This window comes from Acipenser ruthenus, chromosome 21, assembly GCF_902713425.1.
Source record: "Acipenser ruthenus chromosome 21, fAciRut3.2 maternal haplotype, whole genome shotgun sequence".
Taxonomy (NCBI): domain Eukaryota; kingdom Metazoa; phylum Chordata; class Actinopteri; order Acipenseriformes; family Acipenseridae; genus Acipenser; species Acipenser ruthenus.
In genome coordinates this window covers 10825625-10840515 of record NC_081209.1, presented here as the reverse complement: position 1 = coordinate 10840515, position 14891 = coordinate 10825625, and the positions used below count along the sequence as shown (strand labels likewise).

Sequence of the window (14891 nt, the reverse complement as noted above, 5' to 3'; positions counted from 1 at the left end):
GTCCTCAGTGGCATCCCTGCTCAGCCTGTATTGTCTGCTTAGATTACTTGCTCATCCACGCAGCGCGCTATGAGGAGGCCAGTGCCAACCTGAAGGAGGTACGGGACTGGATTGGAGCCACTGGCCTAAAGGTGCACCTGGGGGAAGTACCAACTGATGCTAGTGTGTAATTCTGCCAGAAAATAAACTTGTCTACTTGACCAAGGTGTTTCTTTAAAATGTTCATTGTTACTTTTATGGGATGATTTTTGTTGGACAAGAATGTCGCACTACACCACAGCTTTATTTTCCTTTCTGCATCCAGTCCTCCCAATTCTACTCCACCCACAACTTCCAGTTCAAGGGATTCAGCCATGAAGGAGCATCCCACACTTGGTAGGAATCACTCTGGAATGATCAATAAAACTAAAGATAGTGATGTTAAGAGTGCCATCTACAAATATCCTCAAACCAAACTTGCATTTCCACAGTCCAAAGTGTTACCATTGCTTCTTTGAAGCAATGCTAACATAGTATTTGACCTGCAGTTCTGCCAATCTTGATTCTTACCACGTTTTCAAATCAAAGTCTTTTGGGACAAAAATAAAATTTAGTTGGGTGACCTTAAGATTCTGGCAAACCTTAAAAAAAAGCCACCACAATAAAAAGCAGTAGCTTAAAACTGTTCAATGAACAGTCAAACTAAGCTTTCACCATCAAAACATCCTCAATTTGGGACACAAATGCCACTACTTGTATTTGTAAGGGTTGCTACATACACCAATCAGATTACTTAAATGGGTGAGCATTTATTCTCAGCAGTAATAGCATGGATTCCCTTAAAATGTCTACACATCCAGTTCTAAGTTACTCAATGGTACAAAATTAGACAGACCAGAGGCTCTATGAAGACATTTTATTTTGCAACATACAAATCAATTTCTGTGCTGGCAAGCTAGAAACCATGCCAACTGCATTTCAGTGGGCACAGGAATGAAGGCGCTCACTGCTGGACTTGGAGCAGAGTCTGGGATGATGCCACATGCACATGTAGTAGCCCAGAGACAGGGCTCCCAAGACAGCCATCAGGAGCAGGGGAGCAGCCAGGACAGGCAGCCAGGCCAGAACCTGCTGGGGCTCTGGGGGAGAAGAGAGCAGGAGAAAGGGGTTAGGAACAGGAAGTGCTCCCAGTACAGCCATTGTCTCCAGTACCCAGGGGCAGAATCAAACAGGAGTGTGTTACTTTCAGGCCTGCAGAAGGACACCTCGGGACATGGTTAGTAGGGGTGGGCAAAGGCCCTATGTTCCAATACTAGAATACACTAAAGTTTAGCAATAGCTTTATGCAGCAAAATTGTAGTTATGCTGTGGACTTTAAGGTTTGGGTAGAAACAGACCACCACCACCACATGCCAAAATCTTTAGCGCTGCTGCAGGGAAACCTGTACTGTAAACATAAAGTCACAGCCATACAAGCCATTGACAAGGAAGCCAAGTGGACACTGGATTGGAGACCGCAGGCTGAACTCACCCTCCAGTGACAGAGCAGGGCTCCTCTGGTAGAATTCCTGGCTTCCAGCAGACAGTTCCTCAGGAAGGATCCTCAGGGGTCCCAGCACTGCAGTGTGTCTCAGCCCCTCTTCAGCTGCTCGGGAGAAAAGGGAGCCTGGCTACAAACAGGCCCTGCTGCTTTACAGCAATGCATTATGCAGTACCAGTCACTACAGCAGGGGGCAGGCTGTAGGGTTGCTGGTTAAAACAATTTGCCTATAGGTCATTGAGCAGAGTAGCACCAAGACAAAGCACACGCTCTGGTTGGGAGGGAGGAGCACTGCACCCCTATGCGAGCATCCTTTGCTAGATGCCATAATTTTAAAGTCACTCACCCTTGTAAATAAAACCAAGTAACATCCCAGAGCTACCTGTGCAGTTACATTACAGAGATATAGCAGAATTCGTACCCGTGTCCCTCCTCTTCCTGAAATTGCATTTGGCGGTACAGCAGCTGCACGCAGAGCTCCGACCAGGGTTATCCAGGAGCTCCCAGCTGGAACACGAGCAGAACACTGAACCCAAAGACATTTCAATACACTACTTGATAGCAGTACAATTTGGCCATATTTTTACACCCACTACATGAAGGTAAAAATGCAGGAGTGAACTGTACGCACAGAAATTCCCACAACAACCAGGTTTGTTTAGGATGCACAAGTAGTTCCCTAGGGCAGGGTTTCCTCCCACAATCCTGGTCCTGAGGGACCCCTGTGTCTGCAGTGTCTCAATTTAAGTCAAACCCTTAATTGAAACAATGTGCTTAGACCCTTATTGTTCTCATCTGCTAAAAAGTTAATTAAATTACTTTTAAAATTGTATAGTTAACTTGAAATCTCCAACTGCTTAAACAAAATTACAAAGGCCTAATTAAGCCAATGAATTGTTCAATTAAGTAATTCAGAACTCCATTGAAATGAAAACCAGACACATGGGGAATCTCAGGACCAGAACTGGGGAAACCCTGCCCTAGGGACATGCACACCATTACCCAACAGTGAGAACACATGTCAATTCTCCACACAACAGAATAGAGTGGTTCGGGCTCTGGACCAGAGGGTCGTGGGTTCAATCCCCAGTGGAGGACACTGCTGCTGTACCCTTGAGCAAGGTACTTTACCTAGATTGCTCCAGTAAAAACCCCCAACTGTATAAATGGGTAATTGTATATAAAAATAATGTGATATCTTGTAACAGTTGTAAGTCGCCCTGGATAACGGCGTCTAAGAAATTAATAGTCCTGGGTGACTAGTGTTGGTTAACTGGACCTCACAGCCTTGCACAGACAGCAGCCTCAGCAGGGTCCAGTCCTTACCTCCTGGTTCTCTGGTTGAATGAACAGGCTTTCTTGGTGGGGTCATTGAGCTGGGCAGGGTCCCAGGCCAGCAAGCGGCAATGGATATACACCTAGGATAACGGATTTAAAATAAAACTCCAAGACATTAAAATTGCTCGAACTGCCACCATCTTATTACCAGCTCTGAATTGTCCTTGCAAAAGTATTACACACCACAAGCACAGCTTCAGATACGTGTTGTCTTGTTAACTAGCTGCCCTGTGCCCTCCAATACAATCCACCATTAACCCATCAGATACTCACATCTGTATTCAGTTGTGTAAACCTGAAGGCCTGGACAACCAGACGGATCTCAGAGGTCTGGACTCTGGGCAGAAACCTGGAATTACCAGCCTGGCCGTCTACAAAGCATCTGCAAGGAGAAACACAAGCACTGAGCAGGGGGAGGCACTCACCAGGACTGGGGACAATCAGACAACCACTGGAAGTAGTGAGCAAGACTTCCAATGAGACTTCCTGTACAAATTACCATTCCAACCCTAGTCGTGTGCACAAGACTACACTTGTGGAAAGTTTGAACTTAAACTGGCGCTGGTTTCACAGACCCTCGTTAACACCAATCATGTTATTCATCTTCCCTAAAGATAGATTAGGGTCTGTGAACCAATTAGAAACTAGATAAAGAACCAGTCCATTTGAAACTACAATCTGCGCATTCCCAGCATGGACAGTAGTTCAGCTGAGCTTTTGCCATGTTCACAAAGCTGACCATTCAACGCCTTCCTAATTTAAAACAGGACTACTGTGCTCCCAAGTGTTAAACATTCAGATTTAAAATTGTGCCTTTACTATACAGCTTGCAGTGAATATCTACCCGTGGTTGGTGATCAGTGTGTAGGTCTGGCTTGAAGGGCTCAGCTCTGGAGTGCTGGCAGCAACACACTCTTCCACGTAGACCATCAGTGGCATGTGGAATTGCTGCTTCACTGCAGCCGCGATGTTGATGGGGGACCCCAGGAAGAACAGACTGGAGGTGCGTGGGGCTGAGAAGTCATCTGAGACATCAAGGAAAGGAGCATGAGAACAGCAACCCACCCAACTCATCTCACTAGCCAGGACAGAATAGCATTGACCAGCACCAGAGAAATTAAAACATTTTCTACTTGACTTGAAGTGACCTAATGAACACCAAAGGCTGCTCCCCTGCCAGGTTAGTGTTGCACTGGACACCTTCCTAAAGCAATAGACCAAGTGTACATTGCAGGATAGCAAACTCACCATTCATAATCCCCATGGTAAACTCCAGCTTCCCAAACCCATAGGCATCCCCAAGTGCAGGGTTATACACTGGAGGAGTCCAGCCAGCAGGTCTGGAGAAGACACCGGTAGAAAGCTTTAGTTAGAACAGCAACACACCAAAACAATTTGCATTCAGCAGAACACTGAATTGTAAACAATTTATTGGCAATATTTAATGCAAACTTACTCTTGGTGCCTTCACAGCAAGGAAGCTGGTCTAGAATTCCTAATGCAGTAAATCACTTTATTTTGCACAGATTACTTCCAGTGCCATAAGATGGGTTAAAATAACTGCTCCCCATTAAAAAGGCACAAAAAAAAAAAAAAGATTTTGTAAAGAGTTCTCAAAAGGAAAGCCACAAATTAGATACCATTAAGTCAAGCAGACATGTATGACTCAATACCCCAAAGGTTTAACACATCTTCACAGGAGTTACAGCATGTTTAAGCCAAGTCCAGCACTCACTTGGTATAGGTGCACACAATAGCCTGATTGAATGGAGTCTGGTAGAAGCCTCTCTGGGTGGGCTTGTAGGTCAGCACATTCATGTAACTGGTAACATTGGCAGTAACCTGGGCAAGACATGGATTTAAAAAAAACTGAACAGAGATTAAACACTTGACCTGCAGTTCAAAAGGCAAGACACACCTCCACAAGATTGGCGTTACAACACACACCACCTGTCAAACAGCCCAAAGCCAAGACAATGCATTTAGTTTGTTTAAAGGAAAAAAAGTGCAAATACTCAAGTCATTACCCTTACAAAAGCTGCCAATACAAAATTTGTATCATTTAGTCCTGCACATCCTAGCATCAATTAAATATACACTTAAAGCCATTACAGCCAAAACCAATATTGCATAATCACTGCAGGAAAATTCATTAAATTACAATGCATATACAAGCATGTTCTGTGCAATACAGTGTAATTTGAGCCCAAACACTTCATACATGCCGTTAGAAGCCACTTACCATGCGCATGAAGCGGCAGTCCAGCAGCCCGTACTGGAACACCACCATGTTATTACCGGCGCTGCTGCTGGATGGAGGACAGGGTCCCAGCAGGAGGCCACTCGGGTCCAGAGGCAACGCCGATCGAGAGTAATCCAACAACACCCTCACAGCCACCGAGTCCACGCCGCAGGCTGTACTCACAGCTACAGGGGAAACAGGTTTAAAAATAAAGTAAAACACACAAATATTTAGGTTTCATGTAACACAAGGACAACGTTTGTAACTATGAATGATCTTTGCATAGCCAAGTACGCACTTTTAAGTGTTGCACAAGGAGATACCATGTCTGGATATCAATAAAACGAGTCTGTTAACACACCAACATTATGTACCGGTACAGTCAGTACTAACGAAACTGAAGGCACACAACACACTAACCCCGCCAGTCGCCCACATTACCTTCCTGTGGTGCAGCAAACGGTACACAGCAAAGCGCAATCACGACACATTTCCACAACGCCGCCATCATCTTTCAAACCAACAGTTACCTACCAAACACTACCGTTCAGGAGCTTTTCTAGTGACATTAATTAGAGTGATTTGGCAATTAACACTGAGTGGACCACTGACACAGGTGTGACGAGTCGTGCCATTGCGCGGGTGCCTGCGTATATCACGCACATTCCAAGAGAAAAACATACTAAACAGTTAACATCAATTAAAAAATTGGACAGACCTTATTGCCTTGTTAACACTCCAGGTTTCGTTGCACCGTCTATACGTGCGTTCATACAAAACATAATGAACGACAATTAAAGAATTCTTGCTCTTATTGTATTACTCTTGCTCTTATTGTATTACTTGTATTGTAACGCTTGAAATGTTTTTGCTTACGATTGTAAGTCGCCCTGGATAATACTAAATATGTATATGATATTCTAAAATATAATTTTTGCCATAACTGAACTATATTCATATTCAGAATTGTATTCAGAATTTCATACATGCCAACAGTCCCTATACGGTCGGGACAGTCCCGATTTCCTAGAAAATGTCCCGCGTCCCGATGCATAGGAAGAAAGTCCCGATATTTACACACAGAAAAAAATTCATGTATTCTGCACAGTTGAGTTAGAGAAAACCACACGCCGTGCTCTTCGTGTGGCTGACACATCTGCTGATCACTAACTTACCGGTATACAAAGGTAAGAACGCTTCATTTTTGCCTGTGTTTACTGCCATGCTGGTCACGTGCATCATGCGTAAGACCCACCGCCACACCGGGGACAAGGGTCCCGCTGAACAGTTTCCAAATGTTGGCAAGTATGGAATTTAATACGTTGCCGGTTTCAGTAGCCTATTTGGACAACTGTTAACACAAATATTTTGAAATAAATAAATAAAAATTATGGCAGTGACGTTCATTGCACAATTTCATACATGCTTTGTATATTTCTACATTTCTGACTGATAGGTAAATAATGTATTATACTGCCACTAAAATGAACTATTTTATGATTCTAAAGCCCATACTTATGGTATAACTGACCTTAAAAGAAGCCTGTCTGAGCAAAAGTAAAAAATAAAAATAATAAAATATTTTAATAAAAATAATAAACTATTCTCCAATAAAAAGGCATGGTACATGGGTTCTGTAGAAACCCTTACAAAAACCAGTGTAGTGGCAGTTCTTCCCATAATTCTAACTAGATAAACTAAAGTAGTTTTGTAGGATCACTAAAGCTTGGGTTTATGAAACTAGTTTCTTGACAACCAGTTTAAGCTAGTTAACTTTTTATTGGATAATATTTATTTAGTTTCTGGTTGCCACAATGTAAAGGTGTCCCAACTAAATGTTTACTTTCTGTCTAAGTCTGAACCTAAAACTTGGTATGAATCACCAAGATTGACATCTGTACTTGACAACTAAAGATGAGATTAGGAAATTACATTTAGCATAACTAAGTCTAATATTAAATTATAGCTTCTTTTGGGTTCAATTATTTTCATGTCTACAAAAAAGCACTACTTTATTTGTAGACCGCACTATTTTAACAATAATTTGTTCCAACAGCCTTCAACTGGAAAAATAATTTGAGTGTGAAGTTACCCATCTTAAAGCATTCCAATTACATTTTGCTGTCCAGCACTGTAGAGGAATCAAACTGGCCACCAAAATCAGTGCTGATGCATTGGGCAACCATGGCAGCAAACAGTTTCCTGTTGGAGGGCCTGTTTCACTGTCTGCTGAAACAAAGGATCGCAGATGTGAGACCTGGAACTGTATTGCATGGGACTGCAGGACAAACATGGATAAATAGTTCATACAATCCCTTGTTATTATGCAGTAAAAGCTGTATAACAACCTCGACAAGTGCAGAATGATCAAAACTAATGTGTCCACTATAAGGAGAAAAATCTACTTTTTTTTTTTAAATGACAAGAATTACAAATGAAGTCAAAATCCCTCAATGTAGAAAAGCATTGTTTCATTTAAACATGTTTTCATTTGATTATTTTTACATTTGCTTAGACGGGCTACTTTTAAGGTTGGTTAGTCCATAAGTATGGACTTTAGAATAATAAAATGGTGTGTTTTAGTGGCAGTATAATACATTATTTCCCTATCAAAATACATACCTTCAGAAATATTGAAATATACAAAGAATGTCTGAGAATGGGCAATGAATGTCATGCCATGTTATTTATTTATTTCAGAATATTTGTGTTAACAGTTGTATAAATACTAAAACCCACAATGTACTAAATATTGAATGCCATTCTGAATGTGAATATAGCTGAATTATGAATTGTACATATTTTAGAATATCATATACTATATTTAGTATTAAAAATCAGTAAATGTGATTCCACCACCTTTCTTTAATAGTCGTTCATTATGTTTTGTATCAGCCGCCACACAAAGCTGAGCGCAGTGTGGTATAGTGTACTAATGATGCTCCAGTCAGTCTGACCAAGCGCAGTGTGGTATAGTGTACTAATGATGCTCCAGTCAGTCTGACCGGATTGCGCCTGAGCAATCTGAAAAACGGGAAGCCTCTAATAAGGTCATTTGTTAAAGTTAGTAAATAGTTGCGCTGTAAAACTAACTTAAATTTGAACTCACGCATAGCCGGTGCAACGAAACCTGGAGTGTTAACAAGGCAATATGTGTTGTGCTTGCGCGTTGCTGTGTACCGTTTGCTGCACCGCAGGAAAGTAATGTAGGCTACTCGTGGGGTTAGTGTGTTTTTTGTCTTATGTTTTGGTAGCACTGACTGTACCGGTACATAATGTGGGTGTGTTAACGCACTCGTTTTACTGATATCCAGATATGATGTTCTCTTGTGCAACACTTAGTAGTGCGTACTTGGCTATTTTAAAGATCAGTCATAGTTATAAGGTAAAACTTTGCATTACATGAAACCTAAAATAAAATGGTTGCATATTCCGCTTTATTCCAAACCCGTTTCCACTGTAGCTGTGAGTATGAGTGGCCTCCTGCTGGGACCCTGTCCTCCATCCAGCAGCAGCGCCGGTAATAACATGGTGGTGTTCCAGTACGGGCTGCTGGACTGCCGCTTCATGCGCATGGTAAGTGGCTTCTAAGGGCTTGTATGCTAGGTTCACGTAAGAAGCATTCGAACTGAAATTGCACTGCACCTTATTAAACTGTACACGCTTGTATAAATACACATTGTATTCGGAAGCTTTTTTTTCTTGCAGGGTTTATACAATATTGGTTAGTTGTAACAACGCTTTTTAAAACGTATGTTTAACAATGTCTTTAAAGCTAGGATGCGCTACATGACTTGGTACAAACGTTGTATTGGTATCAGTATATTAGTAATGACTTGAGTATTTACGGGTTTTTTTTTTTTAACTAAATGCATCGTTTTTGGGCTGTTCACATAGTATACTATAACCAGTTTTCTAAAGATTAATGGTTTGTCTTTCCTTTTGAACTGCAGATCAAGTGTTTTTAAATCTGTCTTCAACAGTGATTTTTTTTTTTTTTTTTATCCATGTCTTGCCCAGGTTACTGCCAATGTTACCAGTTACATGAATGTGCTGACCTACAAGCCCACCCAGAGAGGCTTCTACCAGACTCCATTCAATCAGGCTATTGTGTGCACCTATACCAAGTGAGTGCTGGACTTGGCTTAAACATGCTGTAACTCCTGTGAAGATGTGTTAAGCCTCTGGGCTGTTCATGCATTCAGTTGAGTATTGCATAATGTCTGACACTTGACTTAACAGTATCTAATTTGTGGATTATTTTTTAGAACTAAATTTCACAAAATCTATTTACTGTATTTTATATACTTCGAGTTATTGCCTTTAATGGGGAGCAGTTAAAGACCCATTTTATGGCGCTGAAAGTTATTTCTGTGAAATCAAATGATTTACTGCATTAGGAATTCTGGACCAGCTTCCTTACTGTGAAGGCAGCAAGAGTAAGTTTGCATTAAATATTGCCAATAAACTGTTTACAATTCAGTGTCTTCTGCTGAATGCAAATTGTTTTGGTGTGTTGCTGTTCTAACTAAAGCTTTCTACCTGTCTTCTCCAGACCTGCTGGCTGGACTCCTCCAGTGTATAACCCTGCACTTGGGGATGCCTCTGGGTTTGGGAAGCTGGAGTTTACCATGGGGATTATGAATGGTGAGTTTGCTGTCCTGCAATGAACACTTGGTCTATTGGCTTAGAAAGGTGTCCAGTGCAACCCTAACCTGGCAGGGGGAGCAGCCTGTGGTGCTCATTGGGTCACTTCCTCTAGTCAAGTAGAACAATATTTTGATCTATTTCTCTGGTGCTGGTCAATGCTGCGCTGCTCTGCGCTGGCTAGTGAGATGAGTTGGGTGGGTTTCTGTTCTCATGCTCCTCTCCTTTGTGACTTCTCAGCCCCACACACTTCCAGTCTGTTCTTCCTGGGGTCCCCCATCAACATCGCGGCTGCAGTGAAGCAGCAATTCCACATGTCGCTGATGGTCTACATGGAAGAGTGTGTTGCTGCCAGCACTCCAGAGCTGAGCCCTTCAAGCCAGACCTACCCGCTCATCACCAACCACGGGTAGATATTCACTGCAAGCTGTGTAGTAAAGGCAACATTTAAATCTGAATGTTTAGCACTTGGGAGCACAGTCCTGCTTGGATTTAGGAATGGGTGTTGAATGGTCAGCTTTGTGAACATGGCAAAAGCTCAGCTGAACTAAACTGGGAAGGCATAGATTGTAGCTGGGCTTTAATTTAGGTAAGATGTCCATGATTTGTGGAAACCAGCCCCAAGTTAAGTTCAAACTTTCCACTAGTGCACACAAAGGGTTGGAATGTAATTTTGTACAGGAAGTCTCCCTGGAACACAGGAGGTAGACGGACCGGCTGGCAACTCCAGGTTTCTGCCCAGAGTCCAGACCTCTGAGATCCATCTGGTTGTCCAGGCCTTCAGGTTTACACAACTGAATACAGATGTGAGTATTTGATGGGTTAATCTGTGTTGTATTGGAAGTCTCAGGGCAGCTAGTTACCAAGATTCTCTACTTGTTTAATGAATTCTTTCAGTATCTGATGTGGTGCTTGTAATGTGCATAACCTTTTTGTAAACAATTTGGTTTCTAGAGCAAATGTTGTTGGTTTTATTAGTGTTCCTTTTTATCAAATTATTTCCTAGGTCTATATCCATTGCCACTTGCTGGCCTGGGACCCTGCCCAGCTCAATGACCCCATTATACTGCTCTGTGTAGAAGTCTGTTGCAGTGTCTTTAGGTTCAGTGTCCTGCTCTTGTGTTCCAGCTGAGAGCTCCTGGATAACCCTGGTCGGAGCTCTGTGTGCAGCTGCTGTACCTCAAACTGCAATCTGAGGAAGAGGAGGGACACGGGTACGAATTCTACTCTTTCTATATAGCTTACACAGGTGGTGTGTAGTTTTTTGTATGGTTTTAAATTTAACTTCTATGGTGAGTGACTTAAATTGGATGGCAGCCAACAAAGGATGCTCAAATAGGTCTGCCAGAGCCTGTATTGCAAAAGAACCATTCCCCCTCCCAACCAGAGGCTGCTTGCTGTCTTGTTGGTACTCTGCTCAATGGCCTGTTGCCATCAGTTTTGCTTCTCTTGGGTAGTTTTTCATCCAGCACCCTCTTGGCCTGCCCCTGGTGTAGTGACTGGTACTGCCTGCTGTAAAGCAACAGGTCCCGTTTTATAACCAGGCTCCCTTTCTCCTGAGCAGCTGAAGAGGGGCTGAGACACACTGCAGTGTTGGGACCCCTGAGGATCCTTCCTGAAGAGCTGTCTGCTGGAAGCCAGGAATTCTACCAGAGAAGCCCTGCTCTGTCACTGGAGGGTAAGTTCAAACTGAAGTCTCCAATCCAGTGTGCATTTGGCTTGCATGGCATTAACTTTCATTTTTACACTACAGGTTCCCTTGCAGTCATGTTGCCTTAACCTGCATTGTACAATATCTGCCAAAACCCATTCCAGTCCACGGCATATAACCATAACTTCACCCTAGGAGACTGACTAAACTTAATGTTTTCTAATAGTGGAACAAGGCACTCTTGCCCTCCCATGCCCCATGTGTGCTTCCCTGCAGGTCTTAAAGTAACAGACCCTCATGAAACTGCTCCTGGGCACTGTAGAGTGTAGCTAACCCCTTCCTCCCCCAGAGCCCCAGCAGGCTCTGGCCTGGCAGCCTGTTCTGGCTGCTCCCCTGCTCCTGATGGCTGTCCTGGGAGCCCTGTCTCTGGGCTACTACATGTGCGTGTGGTGTCATCCCAGACTCTGCTCCAAGTCCAGCAGTGACCTCCTCGTTCCTGTCCCCGTTGATGAAATGCACACAGCAGTTTGCACGGTTTCCAGCAGCTCGCCAGCAAGGCAATTCTGATTTCTTGTATGTTGCAAAATAAAATGGCTACATAAAGACCCTCTCCTGTCCTGTGATTTCTGCCACCGAGTAACGTTTTTGTTTTCATGCATCCAACATCTTTCTGCCGGATAATTGCTCCCCTTGCGTAACAGGATTGGTACAGGGCTTCTGTCATTTTAGTTTAGTAAATTTACATTTAGCATTAAGTGAAAGTTACTTCTACAAAACCAGTAAAGCTGGGCTAAGTTTGATTGGGCATTAATCTGTACTGGGCAGATAGCCACCAGGGGCACTGGAGAAATAGTGGCTTTTTTTTTTTTTGTGGGGGGCACTATCTAATGGTGTCTGATATTTAACCTGGGTACTTGTGTACCTCTTAACATTAGCTGGGAGAACTTTCAATTTGGTTTTGTAGTTCTGTGTGGGGAGAAATGTTGCTGGACCTGTTAACTGCTGCATGGTGCCATTTCCAACTCCATTTCTTGCTAGTTTGAAAGACCATTATACATTCCTTCCATTTCAACCCCTTGTATGCAATGTATCCTTCTGGTCATCTCTATACCTCTTGCTCACTAATCTTGTAATTGAATGGATGCATGTGTTTGTTTGTTTGTTTGTTTTTTTTTTTAATTTATTTTAAATAGGCTTCTGGGCTGCACTGTCAATTAGCTGCAGGGGATTTAACTAGGACTGTAAAATTGACAAGCAAATTTAAACTATCCAATATTGCTATAAAATTGTTCATAAATAGAATCTCTTTGGGGACCAAAACAAATGTCAAAGTGGAAGAAAAGAAATTGGTGAAACACATGTTCTAGGACCAAGCGTTCAGTGTGAAAACCTCAATCATTGTTCAAAGCACAAACTCCTGTTGGGTGAGCTGCAAGACTACAGACATGTTGCCAAGCAAAGGCGGTGGGGAACATATCTTTGAGTCTGATGGTGCAATTCAATTGAACCTGGAGCTGTGCTGTTGAGCCTGACAAACACTCCTCAGAGATCAAGCTCCACGTTCCCTGTTTATTGCATTAACTCCCCCAGGTTTTTGTTTGTTTGTTTTCCACCTACGTGGGAAGTCAATAGAATTTGAGAAATCCTGGATTTACAAACATGCTCAAATTTGTTGGTACCCCTCCACAAAAAATGAAGAATGCACAATTTTCTCTGAAATAACTTGAAACTGACAAAAGTAATTGGCATCCACCATTGTTTATTCCATATTTAATAGAAATCAGACTTTGCTTTTGATTTTTTATTCAACATAATATTGTAAATAATAAATCAAATGAAAATGGCATGGACAAAAATGATGGGACCGCTAACCTAATATTTTGTTGCACAACCTTTAGAGGCAATCACTGCAATCAAACGTTTTCTGTAGCTCTCAATGAGACTTCTGCACCTGTTAACAGGTAGTTTGGCCAACTCTTGCTGAGCAAACTGCTCCAGCTGTCTCAGGTTTGATGGGTGCCTTCTCCAGACTGCAAGTTTCATCTCTTTCCATAGATGTTCGATAGGATTCAGATCAGGATTCATAGAAGGCCACTTCAGAATAGTCCAATGTTTTGTTCTTATCCATTCTTGGGTGCTTTTAGCTGTGTGTTTTGGGTCATTATCCTGTTGGAGGACCCATGACCTGCGACTGAGACAGAGCTTTCTGACACTGGGCAGTACGTTTCGCTCCAGAATGCCTTGATAGTCTTGAGATTTCATTGTGCCCTGCACAGATTCAAGGCACCCTGTGCCAGGCGCAGCAAAGCAGCCCCAAAACATAACCGAGCCTCCTCCATGTTTCACTGTAGGTATGGTGTTCTTTTCTTTGAAAGCTTCATTTTTTCGTCTGTGAACATAGAGCTGATGTGACTTGCCAAAAAGCTCTAGTTTTGACTCATCTGTCCAAAGGACATTCTCCCAGAAGGATTGTGGCTTGTCAATATGCATTTTAGCAAATTCCAGTCTGGCTTTTTTATGTTTTTCTTTCAAAAGTGGAGTCCTCCTGGGTCTTCTTCCATGGAGCCCACTTTCGCTCAAAAAGCGACGGATGGTGCGATCAGAAACTGACGTACCTTCACTTTGGAGTTCAGCTTGTATCTCTTTGGCAGTTATCCTTGGTTTTTTTTCTACCATTCGCACTATCCTTCTGTTCAATCTGGGGTCGATTTTCCTCTTGCGGCTGTGCCCGGGGAGGTTGCCTACAGTTCCATGGACCTTAAACGTCTTAATAATATTTGCAACTGTTGTCACAGGAACATCAAGCTGCTTGGAGATGGTCTTGTAGCCTTTACCTTTACCATGCTTGTCTATTATTTTCTTTCTGATCTCCTCAGACAACTCTCGCCTTTGCTTTCTCTGGTCCATGTTCAGTGTGGTGCACACAATGATACCAAACAGCACAGTGACTACTTTTCTCCATTTAAATAGGCTGAATGACATGTGTGATACTAATTAAAGAAACTAATTAGTTTGAAATATCACTATAATCCAATTATTTATTATCTTTTCTAAGGGGTACCAACAAATGTGTCCAGGCCATTTTAGAATATCTTTGTAGAATAAGCAATAATTCATCTCTCTTCACAGCTTCTTTGCTTTATTCTATGACATACCAAAGGCATGCAAGTATACATGATAAAATAGCTTTTAATTTCATCACTTTTCAGGAGGAATGAAGCATTATTTCAATGAGCTGTAAGGGTACCAACAAATTTGAGCACGTCTGTATATGTGAAAATGAACAGGGTTGATGTCCGAGTTTCAGTATCTCTAATTCATTGAATCCCAGAATTTTGGGAGATCCCTACATGGTGCAGGATGCTCCTTCTTGGATGGATCCCTGTATAATAAAATTGGGGCTGGAGGCAGAAAGGTATCTTCAGTAGAAATGATGGATTAAGCTGGCTCCCCCTGGAGACAGTTTTGTTGTACAGCAAATCCATTGTGTTGCT

At 42.4% G+C, this 14891-nt stretch overlaps 1 protein-coding gene and 1 pseudogene across 1 annotated transcript; one reads left to right on the top strand and one right to left on the bottom strand.

The window, feature by feature from the left end:
* LOC131699180 (uncharacterized) overlaps positions 1-11964 on the top strand; it is a 36165-nt pseudogene extending 24201 nt beyond the window's left edge.
* Positions 882-5647, bottom strand: LOC117963195 (zona pellucida sperm-binding protein 3-like). Its single transcript, XM_034902304.2, has 10 exons — positions 5541-5647; positions 5100-5284; positions 4593-4699; positions 4106-4197; positions 3702-3882; positions 3131-3239; positions 2846-2937; positions 1941-2026; positions 1511-1624; positions 882-1118 (listed from the first exon to the last, which is right to left on the bottom strand). Exons 1-10 carry the CDS (start codon positions 5608-5610, stop codon positions 958-960), a joined length of 1197 nt encoding a protein of 398 aa, XP_034758195.2. The 5' UTR covers positions 5611-5647; the 3' UTR covers positions 882-957.
* Positions 11965-14891: the final 2927 nt, after the last annotated feature.

Excerpts from the sequence above, each read along its gene's own strand:
- LOC117963195 (XM_034902304.2), bottom strand. The coding sequence starts at position 5,610 with ATGATGGCGGCGTTGTGGAAATGTGTCGTGATTGCGCTTTGCTGTGTA. Across the intron at positions 3,240-3,701 it reads ACACTGATCACCAACCACGG|ATGCTTTGTAGACGGCCAGG; the intron begins GTAGATATTCAC and ends TTCTCCTTGCAG. Across the intron at positions 2,027-2,845 it reads TTCAACCAGAGAACCAGGAG|CTGGGAGCTCCTGGATAACC; the intron begins GTAAGGACTGGA and ends CTCGTGTTCCAG.